At 50.9% G+C, this 15,998-nt stretch overlaps 1 protein-coding gene across 2 annotated transcripts in view; it reads left to right on the top strand.

Annotated features, from left to right (window-relative positions):
• YPEL2 (yippee like 2) overlaps positions 1 to 8,872 on the top strand; it is a 78,487-nt gene extending 69,615 nt beyond the window's left edge. For both annotated transcript variants that reach the window (XM_062617157.1, XM_062617156.1), the window contains exons 3-5: positions 1,308 to 1,351; positions 2,117 to 2,225; positions 3,581 to 8,872. In XM_062617157.1, the coding sequence (XP_062473141.1) occupies positions 1,308 to 1,351; positions 2,117 to 2,225; positions 3,581 to 3,670 (243 nt within the window). In that variant the 3' untranslated portion in view covers positions 3,671 to 8,872. The remainder of the gene's footprint in view (positions 1 to 1,307; positions 1,352 to 2,116; positions 2,226 to 3,580) is intronic.
• Positions 8,873 to 15,998: the final 7,126 nt, after the last annotated feature.

The following is a 15,998-nucleotide window of genomic DNA, read 5'->3' as shown; positions in this document are numbered from 1 at the left end:
CTAGTCTCTCAAAACTCTGTCTCCCTGCTTTTAAGAGTGTTTAGCCTGAAATCATCACTCAGCTGTAGAAGCAGAGGTTTTAAGAAAATCATTAAATATTCCAAGGCTCCTGGTAAGGTGCAAGGTAAATGATGAAGTGGTCCAGAAGAGCTGCTCTTTGACTTTCCCAGCTCCTTGCATACATACGCTGAGATACCTCGTAATCTTGTATACAGAGAGCAACTGTGCTCTTGCTCAGAAGCACCAAATGTTTCATTCAGTGCATGCTTGTCAGAGCACATAAAAAGTGAAGGTAGCACTTGCTATGTGTGAGCCAGCTCTTGTAAGCAAGGCACCGTGACGGGGTAATGTTACAGACGTGACACAATGGAGCCTTCTGGCTCATGGAAGTGTCCTGCCAGGCTGGTATTTCCCTGCTCTCTTTGAAGCACTGCCTTTTCATGGTGATGCTGTAAGATCCTGAGGAAACGTGTGGCAAAGAGGATGTGCCGTGACTCATAATTATCCGGTGTGGTTGCATTGCTGTGTGGTTCTCTGTTGTCCATGTTCATCTCTATGCAATTGTATCTCATTGTATGTTTGGATCCACTCCCGAAGATCTCCCTGGCATCAGTGGGAATATGAAGGGCTTGCAGGCACCTCAGCAAGGTTAAGGTCTTTTGTAAGATCACTAGAGTAGAGGTTGTATTTGTGTGCACAGCACCTTGCACAAATAGGTCACAGTCAGTTTGGTTCAGCATCCATCTGTGCAGTCTTCCTAAGGGGAGTTCACGTGCTGTCATATGCAGCAGCAGTGTTTCCAAACTGTGGCAGTGCAGTGGGAAGCCTCTGCAAGCACCTTGGTTTATAAAAGAGATCCAAATCAGTATTTGGCAGCAAGGCTGTGCTAGGGAGGGGTGAGGCAGTAGTGTGAAATTCATAAACAGAACTGAACAGGTCATAACAGACATTGCTGGGATATACGAGAGAAAATGGCTTAACTCTTGAAAAGTACATTGGAAATGCTGGTAGTACCAGGTGAAGTTCCCACTGGGCTGCCAGCATGCCTTGTGAAATAGGCAGGCGTTAGAATTGAAGGCAGATGCTCCCTTCCTGACTGCAGGACAAGACCTCTGTTCATCAGTGCTCATCTCCTCCTGACACTTTGCTTTGTGCTTTTTCCATCTCGAAGACTCAAACAATGTGTGTTTCTCAGGCCCTGGCTAACAGTTGCTATAACTACCATTAGTGAAGCCACTTAGGGCAGGTTCTGGTTTAGCTTTTCTTCCATCAATCAGCCAACTGAATTTTGTTTTCTTGCCTTTCAGTCCTTTCAAGGAAGCCAAGGACGAGCATACCTCTTCAATTCAGTGTGAGTAGAACTTTGTACGTGTCACCTCTACGTCTCTAAGGATAGATTTAAGAAAACCCTTGTGAAGAAGAAAACAAAAGGATAGTCTTCCTCTAGAAAACCTCTGCCTAAGCCTTGGGAGCTTGCTGAAAATGGTTGGAGAACGAGGCAGGAAATAACACTGATTCATATTTGATTTCATGTTGAGGTTTCAGATAAGCAGCTAGGAAAAGGTGGTTTTGTCATCATCAGGTTGAGAAATAAGAGCTAATGTATGAGTCATTCTCTTCTCAGAGAATGTAGTTGGGCAAAATAAATGTAGAGAATAAATTGTATCTAAATCTGAACTTACTTTTTAGAGCTAGCATAAAGACCAAGTGTAATTTTCCCAATAACTGAAAATAGTTTTGATGAGATCACTGCTGGGATGCCTTTGAGAAGAACTGCTGATTTCAGTTACAGTTTTCGGTTTTCCATTTGGGAAAGTAAAAGTACCATTTTCTCAATTTGAAAATGAAAATCTTTCCCAAATGCATAATTAGTGCAATTTACTAGAATGTTATTAATGTTCTCTTCAAAGCTTTGTAGAACTTTCAGATGAATAAAAGATTTATTTCACCATTTTCATTCTATTCTGAAAATGCAAAAGATCTTCATTTTGGTACTCGGTATCCTGAACCTCCTGCTTATGTTTTCAAATACTGCATTAAAATTGCTGTCAACTTCGGTGCAGCATTTTGATGTGCAAAGACTCACTAATAGGGAGCATCTCTCCTTTGTCCACAGAGTTAACGTGGGTTGTGGCCCTGCAGAGGAGCGGGTGTTACTAACGGGATTACATGCGGTTGCAGATATTTACTGTGAAAACTGCAAAACCACACTGGGTTGGAAATATGTGAGTATCACTGTAATTTTTCCTGTGGACATCTTTGCTCCAGCCCTTTCTGAAGGTGTGTGCCTGGTAACGTGGTCTCACAGAAAGACCATTAACTTGGGAAGCTGAAATGCAGGTTCCGGTCTGTAGCCCCATCTTTTTTCCTTTCTGTGTTTTCTTTTCTCTCCTATCTTGTGTTTGTTGCATTCATTCAGAGCAGGAGCTCTTTGTGGCTAATGTATGTTTCTTACTAAGAATATACACTGTGGGCCTGGTTGTGGTGGGTGTCCCTTAGTGATACTTAATATAAATGTGAGGATAACATCAGTCAGCCATGTGGTTCATCTTGTCTTTTTTCCCAGACAATACCAGAATAATAGAATGATCCATATATTGTTAATCCTGTGTCCTTCCCACTGGAAATGTTGGTCATGAGTTTATTGAACATGAGCTTGTTTATTTGCTGTCTCTTGCTCTTCATAAATTTGGTTACCTTCAAATAAAGGCTTATGCTACAGTCCAGTTTCTGCTTCAGGAGGCACACAGCAAACTTGTTTGTCAAAACATTTTGACCAGTGTCTAAACACAGCATAGACAGAAATATTCTTTATTCTATCTGGCCTCTGTACAGAAATACTCTTTAATAAATCAATTGAAAGGCTATAAAAAGTAAAGCATCAATAATTGATGCGGTAGGAATCCATGCAGAACCACCGCATGGCTCTCACAAATGGGAAAGGACACTAAGTGCAAAACTGAGGTTACTGTAAAACAAAACACAAAATGTTGTAAACATAGCAGTAAGCTCAAGCCTCCAGTGGCGTTTTTCCAGGTGCATTACAGAACACCTGAGCAGAGCTGAACTGCTTTTGAGGATGCAGCCTCAGTAATGGGAGTCCCTCCCAGTTGGAGATCCCACAGACTTTTTCTCTTCTGCAGTTCTGCAGTGGTGAAGCATTGTGTGTCCCTGCAAGCATGCATCTGTGTAGGGTGAGTCCTTCTTGTCGACTGGTGCCCGATTGCTCCATTTCCACATGAAGTTTCCACCTGGAGTTTTTCACGTCAGAGACGGGTGGGTTTTATCACTGATGATTCCTAAATCATAGTTCAAGGAGCAGTGGCCATTGGCCTACAGGAGGCTGCACATTCACGTGGTGCCGATTGTTCCTTTTTCCAGCCTGTAAAGATGCCTAGAAGCAGGATTTAAGATTCTTCCAGCATACTTTTCCTGAAAGCCAACAGGAGGACCTGCACTTTGAGCATTTTACTCTGTAGACAAGGCTAAGACTTGTACCAGCATTCCTGGATCTGATCTGTAACTGTTCATTTACCTTCAGATATCATCTTGATCTCATTCCTTCTCCGTTTGTTTTTAGGAACACGCTTTTGAAAGCAGCCAGAAGTATAAAGAAGGCAAATACATCATTGAACTAGCTCACATGATCAAGGATAATGGCTGGGATTGAATGGGAAGAGCCCAGCCCTACCAGCGTGTAAGAGAATGCCATCCAACCGAACATTATATCCAAGAGTGAGAGAGTGACTGAACGCTTGGTTCCATGCATTTAGAGGCTCTGCAGTTTGGGAGCATCTTCACACCCTTCTCCATCTTTATCGGTGACTGGCCTCTAAATTTCTGTCTCTCTGTCTCTTTGCTTTGTATCTGTTTGTGAGTTGACCCTGGCTGCTTCTCTCTCTGTTCTGGCGTTGGCTAAGAGAATGCACCGAATGCCCAACAGCCATTCCATGTTGACGAGTGCTTGAGTACAAACTGAAGTTGGCTCTGTGGTGGCATTTTATCAGAAGGTCTCGGTGCGAGAGGAAGACCCGAGTTTTGGGCAGGAGAAGGTGATAGGGGGTGGGGAATGGGCCCAAAGGGAAGTCGTCAGAAGTTGAAGCTGTACTTCTCCTTTAAGTCCTGGTTAACCAAGGCTTGAAACTATCTACTTGTCTAAATGGACAGAAAAATACCTCACGGCTGCGTTCTCTCCAAGTGATAAAACCGCTGCTCCGTCGGTGGAGCTTCAGTCTACGCTGGCTGAGCACAAGTCATGAGCAGTTCCCCCCGCAAGCTGATTGCAAATCTGTGTTTTGTTTGCCATTTATGAACTTGTCTTCTTGGGGGGAGGATGTGAAGGCTGGAGAGATTCCCTGCCTCCCGTTTCTCTCGCTGGTTCAGGGTAGGTAGGCCAAACATCCCAACAGAACACAGCTGTGGGGAGCGTCCTCACTGCTGGAGAAACCAAATCCTGACGACCCTTCAGACAGGAGGAGAAAACCGCTTAAGGCACAAGGGGGCTGGAGCTGCAGCTTAGAAGGTATGACGGGGGGAAAACCAGCATGTGTTAGGCAAGAAAGAGGAAATCACGTAGAGGAGGATGGGGACAAACTTAGTAACACAGGGTACTTTTTGATTTCCTGGCCTCCACTGAGCATCCCTGGGGGTCTTTTACCAATCCTTCATGAGTGCAAGTAGGAAAATGCTGTTACAGAATCTGTATCTTAAATCCCAGGCCACAGCCATCAGCTTCACTCTTGGAGCCTGGCAAAGAACTGGTGTGAGTGTGGGGAGAGGAGGGAGCAGAGGAGCCTGGTGGCTGTAGCGGTGTTGCACAGGTGGATATTTCAAGCCATGAGGTATCCTCCCCGAAACCTTCCTCCCTTTTCCCACTCCCAGAAGCCTGTTGCAGGCACAGTGGGAATGGGAAAGAAAAAAAGAAATTCAACCCCTGGAATTGTCTATGCCTTGGAATTCAAAGGGAAGGGGTAAGTGTGGGCATCACAACTGCAAGGGGCAAGTCCTTCCCATTTTAATGTTTTCATTTTAATTACCGTGGACCTTCCCGTGGTGGTCAGTGGGGAAGGAGCAGTGTGTGTGTGAGAGGGGAGCTGTGTTAGACATAAATGACAATGTGAGGTTTGCTCTGCAACAGTCCAGCCAGTATCTGGTGCATAACTACAGCCTATTTAACTGCGTTAGTTTTGTCTCTCCGAGTGAATTTTCTTTTTGTTGGTGGAATTTTTTCAAGTAGGTTAATCCATTGGGGGAAATCTTTCTTAATCCAGAAGGAAAGAGTATTGTGCAGGGGTGTGTAACTCCTTATGAAACTGAAGCTTTGGAGCTGTAATCTGTTCCCACTTGCCCCCACCCCAGGAGACTCTCAGTTGGCTGGGGGCAGCAGGACGGAGGGCTGGTGCTGAGAAAGTAATTTGCTGTTAAATGAAGGGGATGTGAGCAGAGATGCTGCCTGGGGATCAGGGTGCAACTTACGTGTTGGGTCTTTGTGCTGAAGCCCAAACCTGGTGGCCCATCTAAGCAAAGACCAGTTTTTCTCTCAAACCACTTTCTTTCCAGCCTTGGAGAGAGAAGTGAGATGGAAGCTGGCCATGGCTCCTGCAGGGGATGGGCTTTGCTCACTTTGTGGCTAGCCTGTTAGGAGGTGGCTTCTGCCTTCACCCTTTCTGCTGGGGCTGTGTAACAGTTGCTTCACCTTTTGTTTCTGATGGTCTCTGCTTCCATCATCCACATTGTCTTCAGTGATAAAAATCTAATAGCAGTCAACACTTCTGCAGTACCCTCAATCTTGTTGACTTTGGCACTGACCTGGTCCCATTTTCCTCTCCTTTGGTTGGTGATCCGGGACAATCTATTGGGGTCTGACTAATGGGAAGTAATTTGTGTTCTGTGAAGGTCTCTTCAGGTCTCCCCAGATAAGCAGCCTTCAAACAGGTCTGGTTGGAGCTGGGAGAAGTAAGGGATAACCCCAAATCCTTAAGATGAGGTTGAGAAGAACACACAGGGGCTCAGGGTTTTATGCTGGTATTTAGATTGATTTCGTATAAAAAAGAGATATAAAAGGTAGGCCTGTCCAGAGGACTGCTCTGAGAAAGAACAGTTACTACAGAAAGGTACCAGATGTAAATGTTTTTATCCATATATGTGGGACAAGAAAGGATGGGGATCCATCGGAGCAGGCTGGTTTTAACTGTTCAGAGGGGTTGCACTTCGGTGGCAACCAGTCTAAGCTTGAACGCAGCAAGATCTTAATCTGGTTTTAATTAGTTTTGTCACATCAGCATCCACAGCTTCACACTTGCTGAGAATCTGTCCTTAAGCCCTGATAGGGGCTGTGTCTGTGAACATCCCCAGTGCACTCAGATACTTATGGATAGAGTGACTTTCATACACTGTACAGGGAGATAAGGAAAAACAGGCTTGTGAAGCTCATTGGCTTCTCTACTGTGTGTCCATTGAATATGAAGTACTTTTTAATCCGCTGCTAACTCATCTGTTACTTGCTGTATTAAGACACATGGCAGTATTGGGAGCTGGTGACCAGACAGGATGACGAGATCTGTGTGCTGGTAGCTGCCACAGTCTGCGCGGGCTCAGGTGATGACTGGTAGGGTGATCTATTCAGAGCATAACCAAAGAACCTCAAGAACCTCGCTATCTGCATCCTTGTGGCCCTGTGGCTTGTCTGCAGCCTGTTTGTTACTATCTGGGGTGGGCAAGGTGGGACCATTGTTTCCAAGCTGGAGATGTGGCCCCTGGAAACTGCCTCCTTGGGCAGGCAGTGCCTGAATGGAGAGCACCAAGTGCCCATGGTGCTGCTTCCCGTGGGTGGTATCCTTGAGAACACACGAACAGCAGTGAGATTTGCTTTTGTTTTATGTCGCAGCCTCGTCTCTGGCAAGCTGCATGGACCCTTGAGTTTACATGACCCCATCCACCCCAAAGCTCAGACTTGAGCAGGTGTTAAATTGTTTTGCTGTGGTGGATTACCTGGTGTGAAATCCTGACCCCTGTAATAAATATTCAGATAATAATATATAAAAAGCAGGAAAAAAAGAACCATTATCTTGTGAAATACACTCTTGTAAATAATATTTAATTTAAAAAAAATAATATATTTGGTGCTGTTTTCTCAGAGTCCCTCCCTGAGAGCACTTTTCTGTTGTTTATAAATGATACTGTTTCCTTCTGTATTTGTTGGAAAATATGTTTAAAGGGAAACAAAAAATCCTAATACACGTTGTCCTCTGAGGTTGACCCGTTTTTCCTCTGGAGGTGGCAGGAGAGGGGAGCCATTCCTGCTTCCATCTGGCAGAATTGGTCTCCAGTGCAGGCGATGGCTGGGTGAGGGCAGGAGCTGATGTGTGGGATGGGAGGTAGGTGCAGGTGCCTGGGGAACGCTCCGGTGTCTGCAGTTCTGTGCTGGAGCAGCTTTTGTGGTCCGGCAGCCTGAGCCCTGGGTCACGTCGTGCTCCCACAGCAGGTGCCAGGGAGGCTCCGCCTGGGCACAGCTTTCTTGAGGAGGAGACCTGGTTTGTAGGATCCGGGCCTGAAATTTTCTCTTGCACCAGTATTGGCTGGAGTGAGGTAGATACCAAGGCTTAGAAACCAGGCTTGGGTGTAAGCTGCAGCCTCTGCATTGCTGTTCCGGTTGCTTGGGGGCAGCAGGGATGGAGGGTGGAGATTTTTAAGTAGCTGTTGTTTTTAAACTAGAAGTTCAGTCTTTGGACGTGGGTCCTGGTTTTCTCTTGGATTCTTTCCTTGTTGTTGGTTTGTTGTTTGTTTGGGGTTTGGTTTTTTGTTTTACTTTAAACCAGGCTGCTACATCCCAGACTAGAGTAAAAGTTTACCTCTGGCAGGAAGGGGGAGTTTGTTTTGTTTTCCTTTCTGTCTTTAACTTCCCTCCTTCTCCCCCTTCTTTGTTTTTATTTCATTGGGTCTCTTGTTTATCCCAAAGTGGACCAACAGCACAAGCCACTGAACTGTGTTTTGCTGAGCAAGGAGCTGGTTTCAGTGCTGAGCGACTCTTGTTGCACGCTCCTCAGTTCTCTGGGTTTGGTGCACATGATTTAAGAAGATACGAGAGAAAAGCCACGAAATCTGTTGTTCTTGTGATGATCAAGCAAGAACCTTCTCTGCCTGCAGGTTTCTAACTGGTGTGTGAGTGCTAATCATGCATTTCACTGCACCTCCTTGTTTTGAGAGGAGCATCATGTTTCGTGTGAACCAGTTCTTGGATGAAGAGGTGACACCCAAGACCCGGTTGGGTAAAGAGGTTGGTGAGATCCAGAGCTCAGCTCAGTGGGAAGCAGCTCTTCTCACCGGGTGAGAGGCTCAGAAATGAAATGTTCAGAAAGAATTGTTTTAGCTGGAGGTTTTGCAGGATCCTGTTCAAAAAGAGGGGAAACAAAATCATCTCGAATTCAGAAACAAGAAACCAACATATTTAAACGCAAGCAGAATGGCATTGTGTAAGGTACAACCACAAATAAGCTATTCTCATAGTTGCAAACTGTGTGTATCCTTTGGTTTGTTTTTCATAAGGAAATGGGAATGCTTTCCCCACTGACAAAGCTAAAGGACAATATTTCCAATACCAGCCTGTCTATGGATGCTCTTGTGTTTACAAATTGTGTATAATTTTATTTCTTTGATCTTCATTTTTTGGTTGGTTTTGGTTTTTTTGCATATTCTTTCAGGTCATTTGCTTCAGTAATAAATGCAACCGTTTGTTTTCAAAGAGTTGGGTTTCACCTTCTCATGTGTTTGTACCTTGTACATAGTTCTTCAGTATTAGAGGGAGGCTATTGTTTGTCATATTTACAATATGTGGTGGTGCTCATTTGAGGAAATAAAATTTTCAAGTACTAAACCTGCTGCTTCATGTGCCTGTTGGAATCCCCTGTGCTGGGTGCAAATGTGGCTGCTCACGAACTGTGGCATCTAGCTTGAAAGGAGTCAATTTATCCTCTTTCCAACACCTGCCAGCTACCTGGCACAATCACTGCAGCACCTGGGGACTGTAGTCATGGGCAAGGATCCCACTGAGCTGAGCAAAGAGATGATGTGGAGCCCCTGAAGTCTAGGATTGAGTACACGAGGAACCCACAAATGGAGCAGGAGACATTAAACTGTTTCCCATGGATGAGGGGTTTTGTCAGCACTGTTACGTGGCAGCACCCACTACAGTAGAATGGATCAAGTCTTCCCTGTGAGGGTGCTGAGGCGCTGGCACAGGGTGCCCAGAGAAGCCGTGGCTGCCCCATCCCTGGCAGTGTTCAAGGCCACATTGGACACAGGGCCTGGGAGCAAGCTGCTCCAGTGGAAGGGGTCCCTGCCTGTGGCAGGCGTTGGAACTGGATGAGCTTTAAGGTCCCTTCCAACCCAAACCCATCTGGGATTCTATGAAGAAATTCCCTATGGCCAGAAAACCACCGTGGGTTTGGAAGTTTTGCTTGTTGGTAAAACTCACTTCGTAGCACCCTGTCTTGTTAAGGCATATGGCAGGAGATGCCTGTTACGGGTAAACCAAAGCTTTGGTAAAGCTGTCTGCCACGTTTGGGTGTTTGCAAGTCAAGCATCCACTGCAGGAGTTCAGCAAACAGGATTTTCCTGGTTGGATCCACACCAGTCCTGAAGCAATGAAAATCTGTGTGGAAGCAGAGCTTGTGCTTTGGAAGGAAGGAGGGCACGCAGGGAGAGTGACCCTTCAGTACTAAAATACAGAGCAGTTCCATTGAATAATGGAGGGAGCTTGTCCACCTCGGGTACAGGCTGTGACATCTCTGCCCATCACTTCTGCTGGCTGCAGCCTGCCACTGCTCACCTCACCTGGCAGCATTCACTTAAACACCAGAATGCCTCCTCTGCTCCCAGGTGATCGGGGTGCAGCTTTCCAGGGTCACTGTGCCTGCAGCTCAAAAATCCATTTTCCAAATGGAAGCAGTGTTTTATTTGAGGTGGTTTGGGCTGAGCTGATGCAATCCCTCTTCATCCCAGTGCTGAAGACGGCTGAGACCTGTCCCCGTGCCCTATGCCAGTGCCCGGCCGTGCCCTGTGCTGCCGCAGGCTGGCTGAGCGCCCTTAATTCCCCACGTGTCTGCAAAAGCAACTTAACCCTCTCCATAGAGGACGTGGTGGTGCCAGCCGCGAAGTGCCCTGAACCCAAAGTGCAGCTCAGGCTGCCGCAGGAGAACCTGCACCTAAGGGCTGAGGCGAGCTGGAGCAGAGCCTCTGTGGGAGGCCAGTGAGGAGCCAAGGAGGATCTGACTGCGAGCACACGTCCCCTGCTCATAGCGAGGGCAAACAGGGTCAGCCGCTGGGGCAGTCGATACCATTGGCTGCTTGCCGCGGGCTCAAGGTAACCCGAGGTCACCAAAACCTGCATTTGCTGCTGTTGGCGCTGGATGTGTGAGCTGGGGGCTGCCGGTGGCATCCCCAAGGGACGGGAGGATGAGGCATGCGCTGCCCCCACCCGCACAGCAGGAAGGCCTCGGGCATTTCCAAGACGTGGGCCTGGTCCTTCGGGCACACGGAGGTGCCTGGAGAAGAGCAGGGTCTGGTGCGGGCGGCTCCTCACCACTGGGGCATCGCTGGGCTTGTTCCTCCAAACCCCCGGAGCTGCTGCACAGCTTTTCCACTGGAAAAGCCCGAGGGTTCTGACCCTTCATTTCCATCAGGGGTTGTCAAGACGAGCTCCAGCAGAACAGCAGCAAACCGAGCACCTGTGTCCATGTCCTGTGTGCGCAAGGAGAGGGGTTTGGTTTCCATTGCAGTCGGCTGCTCCCACTAGGGTGAGGCCACAGGACAGTGTGGTCCAGCCTGGGATGGCTGGAGCCTCCCGTCACACCCTGTGCCTCGAGACGAGACACGGCAGGAAGTGATGGGGTGGAAGCCCAATGCAGCTGTCCTGCCCCGGGGCCACCGGTGCCCGCTGCTGCCACAGCCCAACACAGCGGGCACAGAGGGTTTGGGCTCTGACCCTTGCTATTGCCTCCAATCTGCTACGTGATCTGGAGAGGAAAATGGAAACAGTTCTGCCATGTTTCCCTGCCTTCCCACTGAAACCTGCTCTGGACGCTGCCACCCTGTGCGGTGCGGGAGCAGAAATCCCTGCTGGGATGGGGAGGGAACCAGCAGCTGCTTATTCACCAAGCCAACCGAGTGCGTTGGCCATGGCACCTCACCAGCACCAAGCCACCGCCGCCTCGGATGTGAGCCCTGCCGGGAAATTCCCTCCCGGGAAAAACGGTTGTGCTCAGTACTTCCCATCCCGAGCATCCGAGTGAAAGCAGGAGGGATGACGCAGACGGAAAAGCCTCCAGCCCCATATAAGCCCCTTGGCTCTGGATGAAAGTAAATGGATGAAAGTACCATGAAAGTGGAAAAATGCCAAATCCCCAGCATGGCCGAGGGCTGTGCTTGCAGGGAAGGTGAGGAGCAAACCCCGCGGCCGGGAGGTGTTGGTGGTACCCGGGCACTGCGGCGGGGTTGGGGTCTCCCCGCTCCCGGGGCGATTCCCAGCCAGGGCTTGGATGGGTTTCGCAGGGCACGGTCGCTGTTTGCCAAGCGGGGCAGTGCCCTCCCCGGCTCGCATTAGACGTGTTCTTAAACTGCAATTAGAGCACAGGCAAGCCAAAGCAAGCTATTAATAGCGGGGTGCAGATAAGCTGACTCAGGCGGCAGCAGACGTGAGCTCTGGCTGCAGCTTTGCTGCTGTGAACTTGGCCCGAGGCTCCGCAGCGGGAGAGCAAAGTGGGGAGAGATGGAAGGAGGGATGGGGGGAGACACGGATGGAGCCTCCTCCTCGGTCCCCGAGGTGCTGCCCCACGAGGTGCCAGCGCTGCGGGACCCACCGTGACCTTCACCCGCGGCTCGAGAAGGGGCCATAGGGAGCTCGGGGGCCGAGTGCGGGGCAGGTCTCGGGGCTCCTCCCAGGTCCCGGCAGTCACAGTGAGGTTGCTTTGTCAGAAGGTGACCACAGAGCTATAGCGGAGCTACAAACACAGCAGCGCTGGTGCCCGTTAGCCCCGGCTCATGAGCAACGCTGCGCTCCTGCCGTGCTCCTGCCCCTTCCCCTGGGACGCGGGAGCTGCGGGGGAGCGCTGCTGGTTCCTTCTCTGTTGTTTCCCTCATCCCTTTTCCTCCTTTCCCGGGTGAAGGGCTCAGGGTTCAGCCCCACAGACACAGCCGGGCTTCCCCGGCCCCTCTCCCGCTGGGCCCATGGCTCCAGTCCAGGCGGGGATTCTTGCTCACGGGGAGGGTTCACAGCGGCACTTCTCCTGCTGCCGACCGCGCCGGGGCTGTTTTTACCTGGCTCCAGCCTGGGGTATAAACTGCAAACGCCCCACGGCCACAGGCTGGGTATGGAGATGTCACCCGGGAGGCGGTGACCCCATGGGTGCAGAGAGCGGGGGTCCCCGTGCAGGGGATGGCTGAAATAACAGAGCCCCGGTGCCACGGGGCCCCCAAAGGCACCAAGCCCCCACTGAGCCCCATGGCTGGGCAGGTTCCCTGGGCCTTTCAGCACTGATCTGGGGGGTTGTTGTGGGCACAGACCCGGGTAGGCACCTGTGAGCATCAACAGAGACGTCCATCAGTGAGATCCCCTCTGTCTGCAACGGGGGCTTGGGGAAACGCGGCTGTGGGGCCAGGCATCCCCGACCCGCCTTCCGTGGGAGAAAGAAACACGGAGGTTTCCCAGCCCGCCCTGTTCGTATGGCTCGGGACCAAGCACCCGGCTCCCAGCACCACAGGGGACGCCTCCGCAGGCGTCGTGCTCCCCACGGGCAGGAGCTCCTGAGCGGGTGAAGGAGAACGACCCAAAAGCGGGAACGCGCCCGCGGTGAGGGGGTTGCGTGTGGGGTTTGGACACTTCACAGCAACAGCAGGCAGCGGTGGGAGCCCGCTCCTGCAGCTCTGCTTCTTGCTGGTGTTTTCTGTTCCGCTTGGATGAGGATTTTCCCATCCTCGTGCTGCTTTCATGGAGGTTTCAGGACATGAATCCAGGTCCTTCCCGAGCCGGGACCTTGGAGGATGCAGCCCCTGAGGCGGGTTCCCCGTCTCGCCCTGTCGAGCAAGGGGGTTTGCTCCACCCCGGTGTCTTGTTCCTTTTGGAGCTTCCTGGAGATGCTGCACAAACCGGGGCGCCCTGGGGGAAGCACCAGAGCCACAAAACAGGGGCGCAGCCAAAACCGACCCTCACAAAACACCACCGCATCCCCAACCGCTGCCCAAGGGGCCTTTGTCTCCCACCCGGCAGCTCCTCACTGATGCAGCATCGGCTGCGCCCATCACCAGGGCCTCTCCCATTGCCCAGGTGCTGCTGGCTTCTGATCTGCTTCAGCTGGGAGGGAGGCTGAGAGCATCGGTGCTGCTGAAATCCTGGCCAGGCTTTGTTGGTCCCTGGAATAGCAGGTGAGTGGGAAAGAGCCAGGTGGGAGCAGGTTTTATAGGGGAGGAAATGAACGGGCTGAAGAATGAGGCTCCGCTGTCTTTAATCTGAGGTCAGATTTCTTTGTGAGTGCAGTATCAGAGCTGTTGGTTGAGCTCCTCTCCCTGTGCCCTGGCTGTCAGGGCTGCAGGAGGAGGCTGTCCCTATGGATGTGATGGGGGATTGGTAACGTGGGTCCTGCTCGAGGGCTTTGTGAAGGTGAATTTAACCTTTTAAACACATGCCTGGTGGGGACAAGCTCCCCAGGCAGCCGGGTGGCTGTGCTGCTGGCGCCCCGAGCCATTAGCACAGCAATAATAATGTCCTTTATTTAATCACAGCCGTGTCACCCGTGGTGTTTGTGGATGTGATTGGCTGCACGTCCCTTCCCATCCATCTCATCCTGATGGGTGCTGATGGCGGCTGGGGGCTGTCGGTCTGGGTTTTCAGCTCTGCTCCCACAGAAGGGGCTGCTGTTTTCCCTCCTCAGCTCCTCCCCACATCCTGATGGCCTCAGATATACAAGGGAGTTTCTTTGGCTCTGTTTGCTGTTGGCAGGAGAAGAGAAGCTCAGGGTGAATGGGACAGATCCAGTTTATGCCCCCCCCTCCTGCTGCAAGCACCTGAGCAAAACCTCAGTCTCCCCCAGCTGCAGATTGCTCAGCCTGAACCGGGCTGGCTGTGCTCTTTGTACCAGGCCAGGCTTTGCCGGGTTGGGTTTATGGGAGCCACAGCCACCAGTCCCCACCGCAACGCAGCTCTGAACATCCGCGTGTGCATCCCGTGTCCAGTCAAACAGAAATCTGGGAACTGGGCAAGGTTCAAGTCTTAGGAAACAGCAAACCAAGCCCCCTTGCAGCAGATGCTGGCTGCTGGACAGAGGGCTTGCTCTGGATTAGCTGCCCACAAGCAAGAAAAGCTATTTTGAGCCAGAGGCCGGGAATGTTTGCGCTAATCCCAGGTGAAAGCTGATTAAGGGCTTGCAGGGGAGATTTGGAGCAAGTCCTGGTGGCAGAGGGGGCCCGGCCGCGTCCCCCACTGCTCCCATTGCACCGCCTGGCGAAGCCACCCCACACATCAATGATTAATGGGAGGCAAAGCGCAGACCTGCGCTTCCCGAGGTGTCCGAGGACATCGAGCCTCACCTTTGGCAGGTTTCAGCACCAAGATGCTGGGGAGGGGAGAGCTCTGTGCCTCTTTCCAGGCTGATGAGCAAAGGCATCGCAGAGGCACCTGCGTTTGTGCTTCAGCAATGGGTTACCGGGACCAGCAGCGTGGCAGCGAGTGACTATGTCCTGTCTGTGCCCAAGGAGAACATTTACATTTTGGCCACTGTTTTCAGGGACTTGTAAACCTCTTTCCATGGGAGACGTGGGCCCCAGCCTGGGTTAGCTCTGCTGCGTGACACAGGCACCTGATGTGGGCAGTGCCCTCGCCACGGATCACAGGGGACAGGTTTTAGGTGGGTCTTGAGGGTGCACCAGCCATTAAACTTGCAGTACAGACACAGGTTTCTTTGAAGAAGGCTCCGTGCCTCATTCCTGCAGGTTTCTCCCCTCTGCTTTGCTGCAGGTTGGGCCCTCCTGAGTTAAACACTTGACTTTTATCTGCCTTGCCCTTGCCAAGTGGCTGCACAGCCCCATCCAACAGCAGCCCCCTTGTCTGAGGCTCAAAGCTTTGCAAAGCCACAGCCCAGCAAACAGACGCTGGGCCTTGTGCATCACAGTGCACAAAACCACAGGGCTTCCTATACGTACAAAGGCTGAATTCCTCCCCCGAAGCATGCCTGGCACATCCAAAGGTGGCTGAGCGGCTCCTCCAGCTGGGTAAACATTCGGCAGGCTGGGGCTCGGCTGCAGACAGAGCTTCAGCAAACAGCACTAGGTGTAAACGCAATGTAATCTCCTTGCCAGGATAATATTTGCTTACCTCTCTGGCCACTCTTGAATGGAAAACACATCAGGAGCAGCTTGTCAGGAACTGCTTAGGTTTGATTTTCCCCTCATTTCCCCCCATCTCCCTCCAGCAGCATTGGGCTCTCGGGACGTGTTGGTTCCTTGCGGAGCTGCTGCAGCTCCACAGTAGCAGCATTGTGAAGTCTGAGGCCCTTTTAAAGACCCTGTTTCAGGTGTTTATGTGCTCTGGCACATAAATCACGCCCCAGACCATGAATCTTTCTATCTATTCATGGGCTCTCAGCATTTAAAATGTTTCTGATGGCTTGGACCTTGCTGAACAAAGAGCCCCAGAGCACATCCTCCTGCCTCCCTCCCCCAAGCCCATCCATCCCCAAACCTCCACCCCAAATTTAGTCTCTGTATGAGGGGCAGTGAGCCGTGGGCTTGTCCCAGGAATTAGGGCATTTTCCTCCCAGCTTCGAAGCAAAGACCCAGGGGAACTCTGTGTGTAAATTGTTGCATGCATATATTTGCATATATCTGAACGCAATAGGTAAGCTGGGAGCAATGTTTCTATTTCATGACGTTCAACCAGCTCTGTCGTGCGCATGCATGGGCAGCTGGCAGTGAGGAACTGCACCACGACAAGCACTGGGAGCTGCAGCCAC

Source organism: Pezoporus occidentalis, unplaced genomic scaffold (assembly GCF_034315485.1).
Source record: "Pezoporus occidentalis ecotype Australia unplaced genomic scaffold, CSIRO_AGI_Poc_V1 ctg192, whole genome shotgun sequence".
Lineage (NCBI taxonomy): Eukaryota > Metazoa > Chordata > Aves > Psittaciformes > Psittacidae > Pezoporus > Pezoporus occidentalis.
Note: the sequence above shows the minus strand (reverse complement) of the source record. Positions and strands in the feature narration are given on the sequence as shown.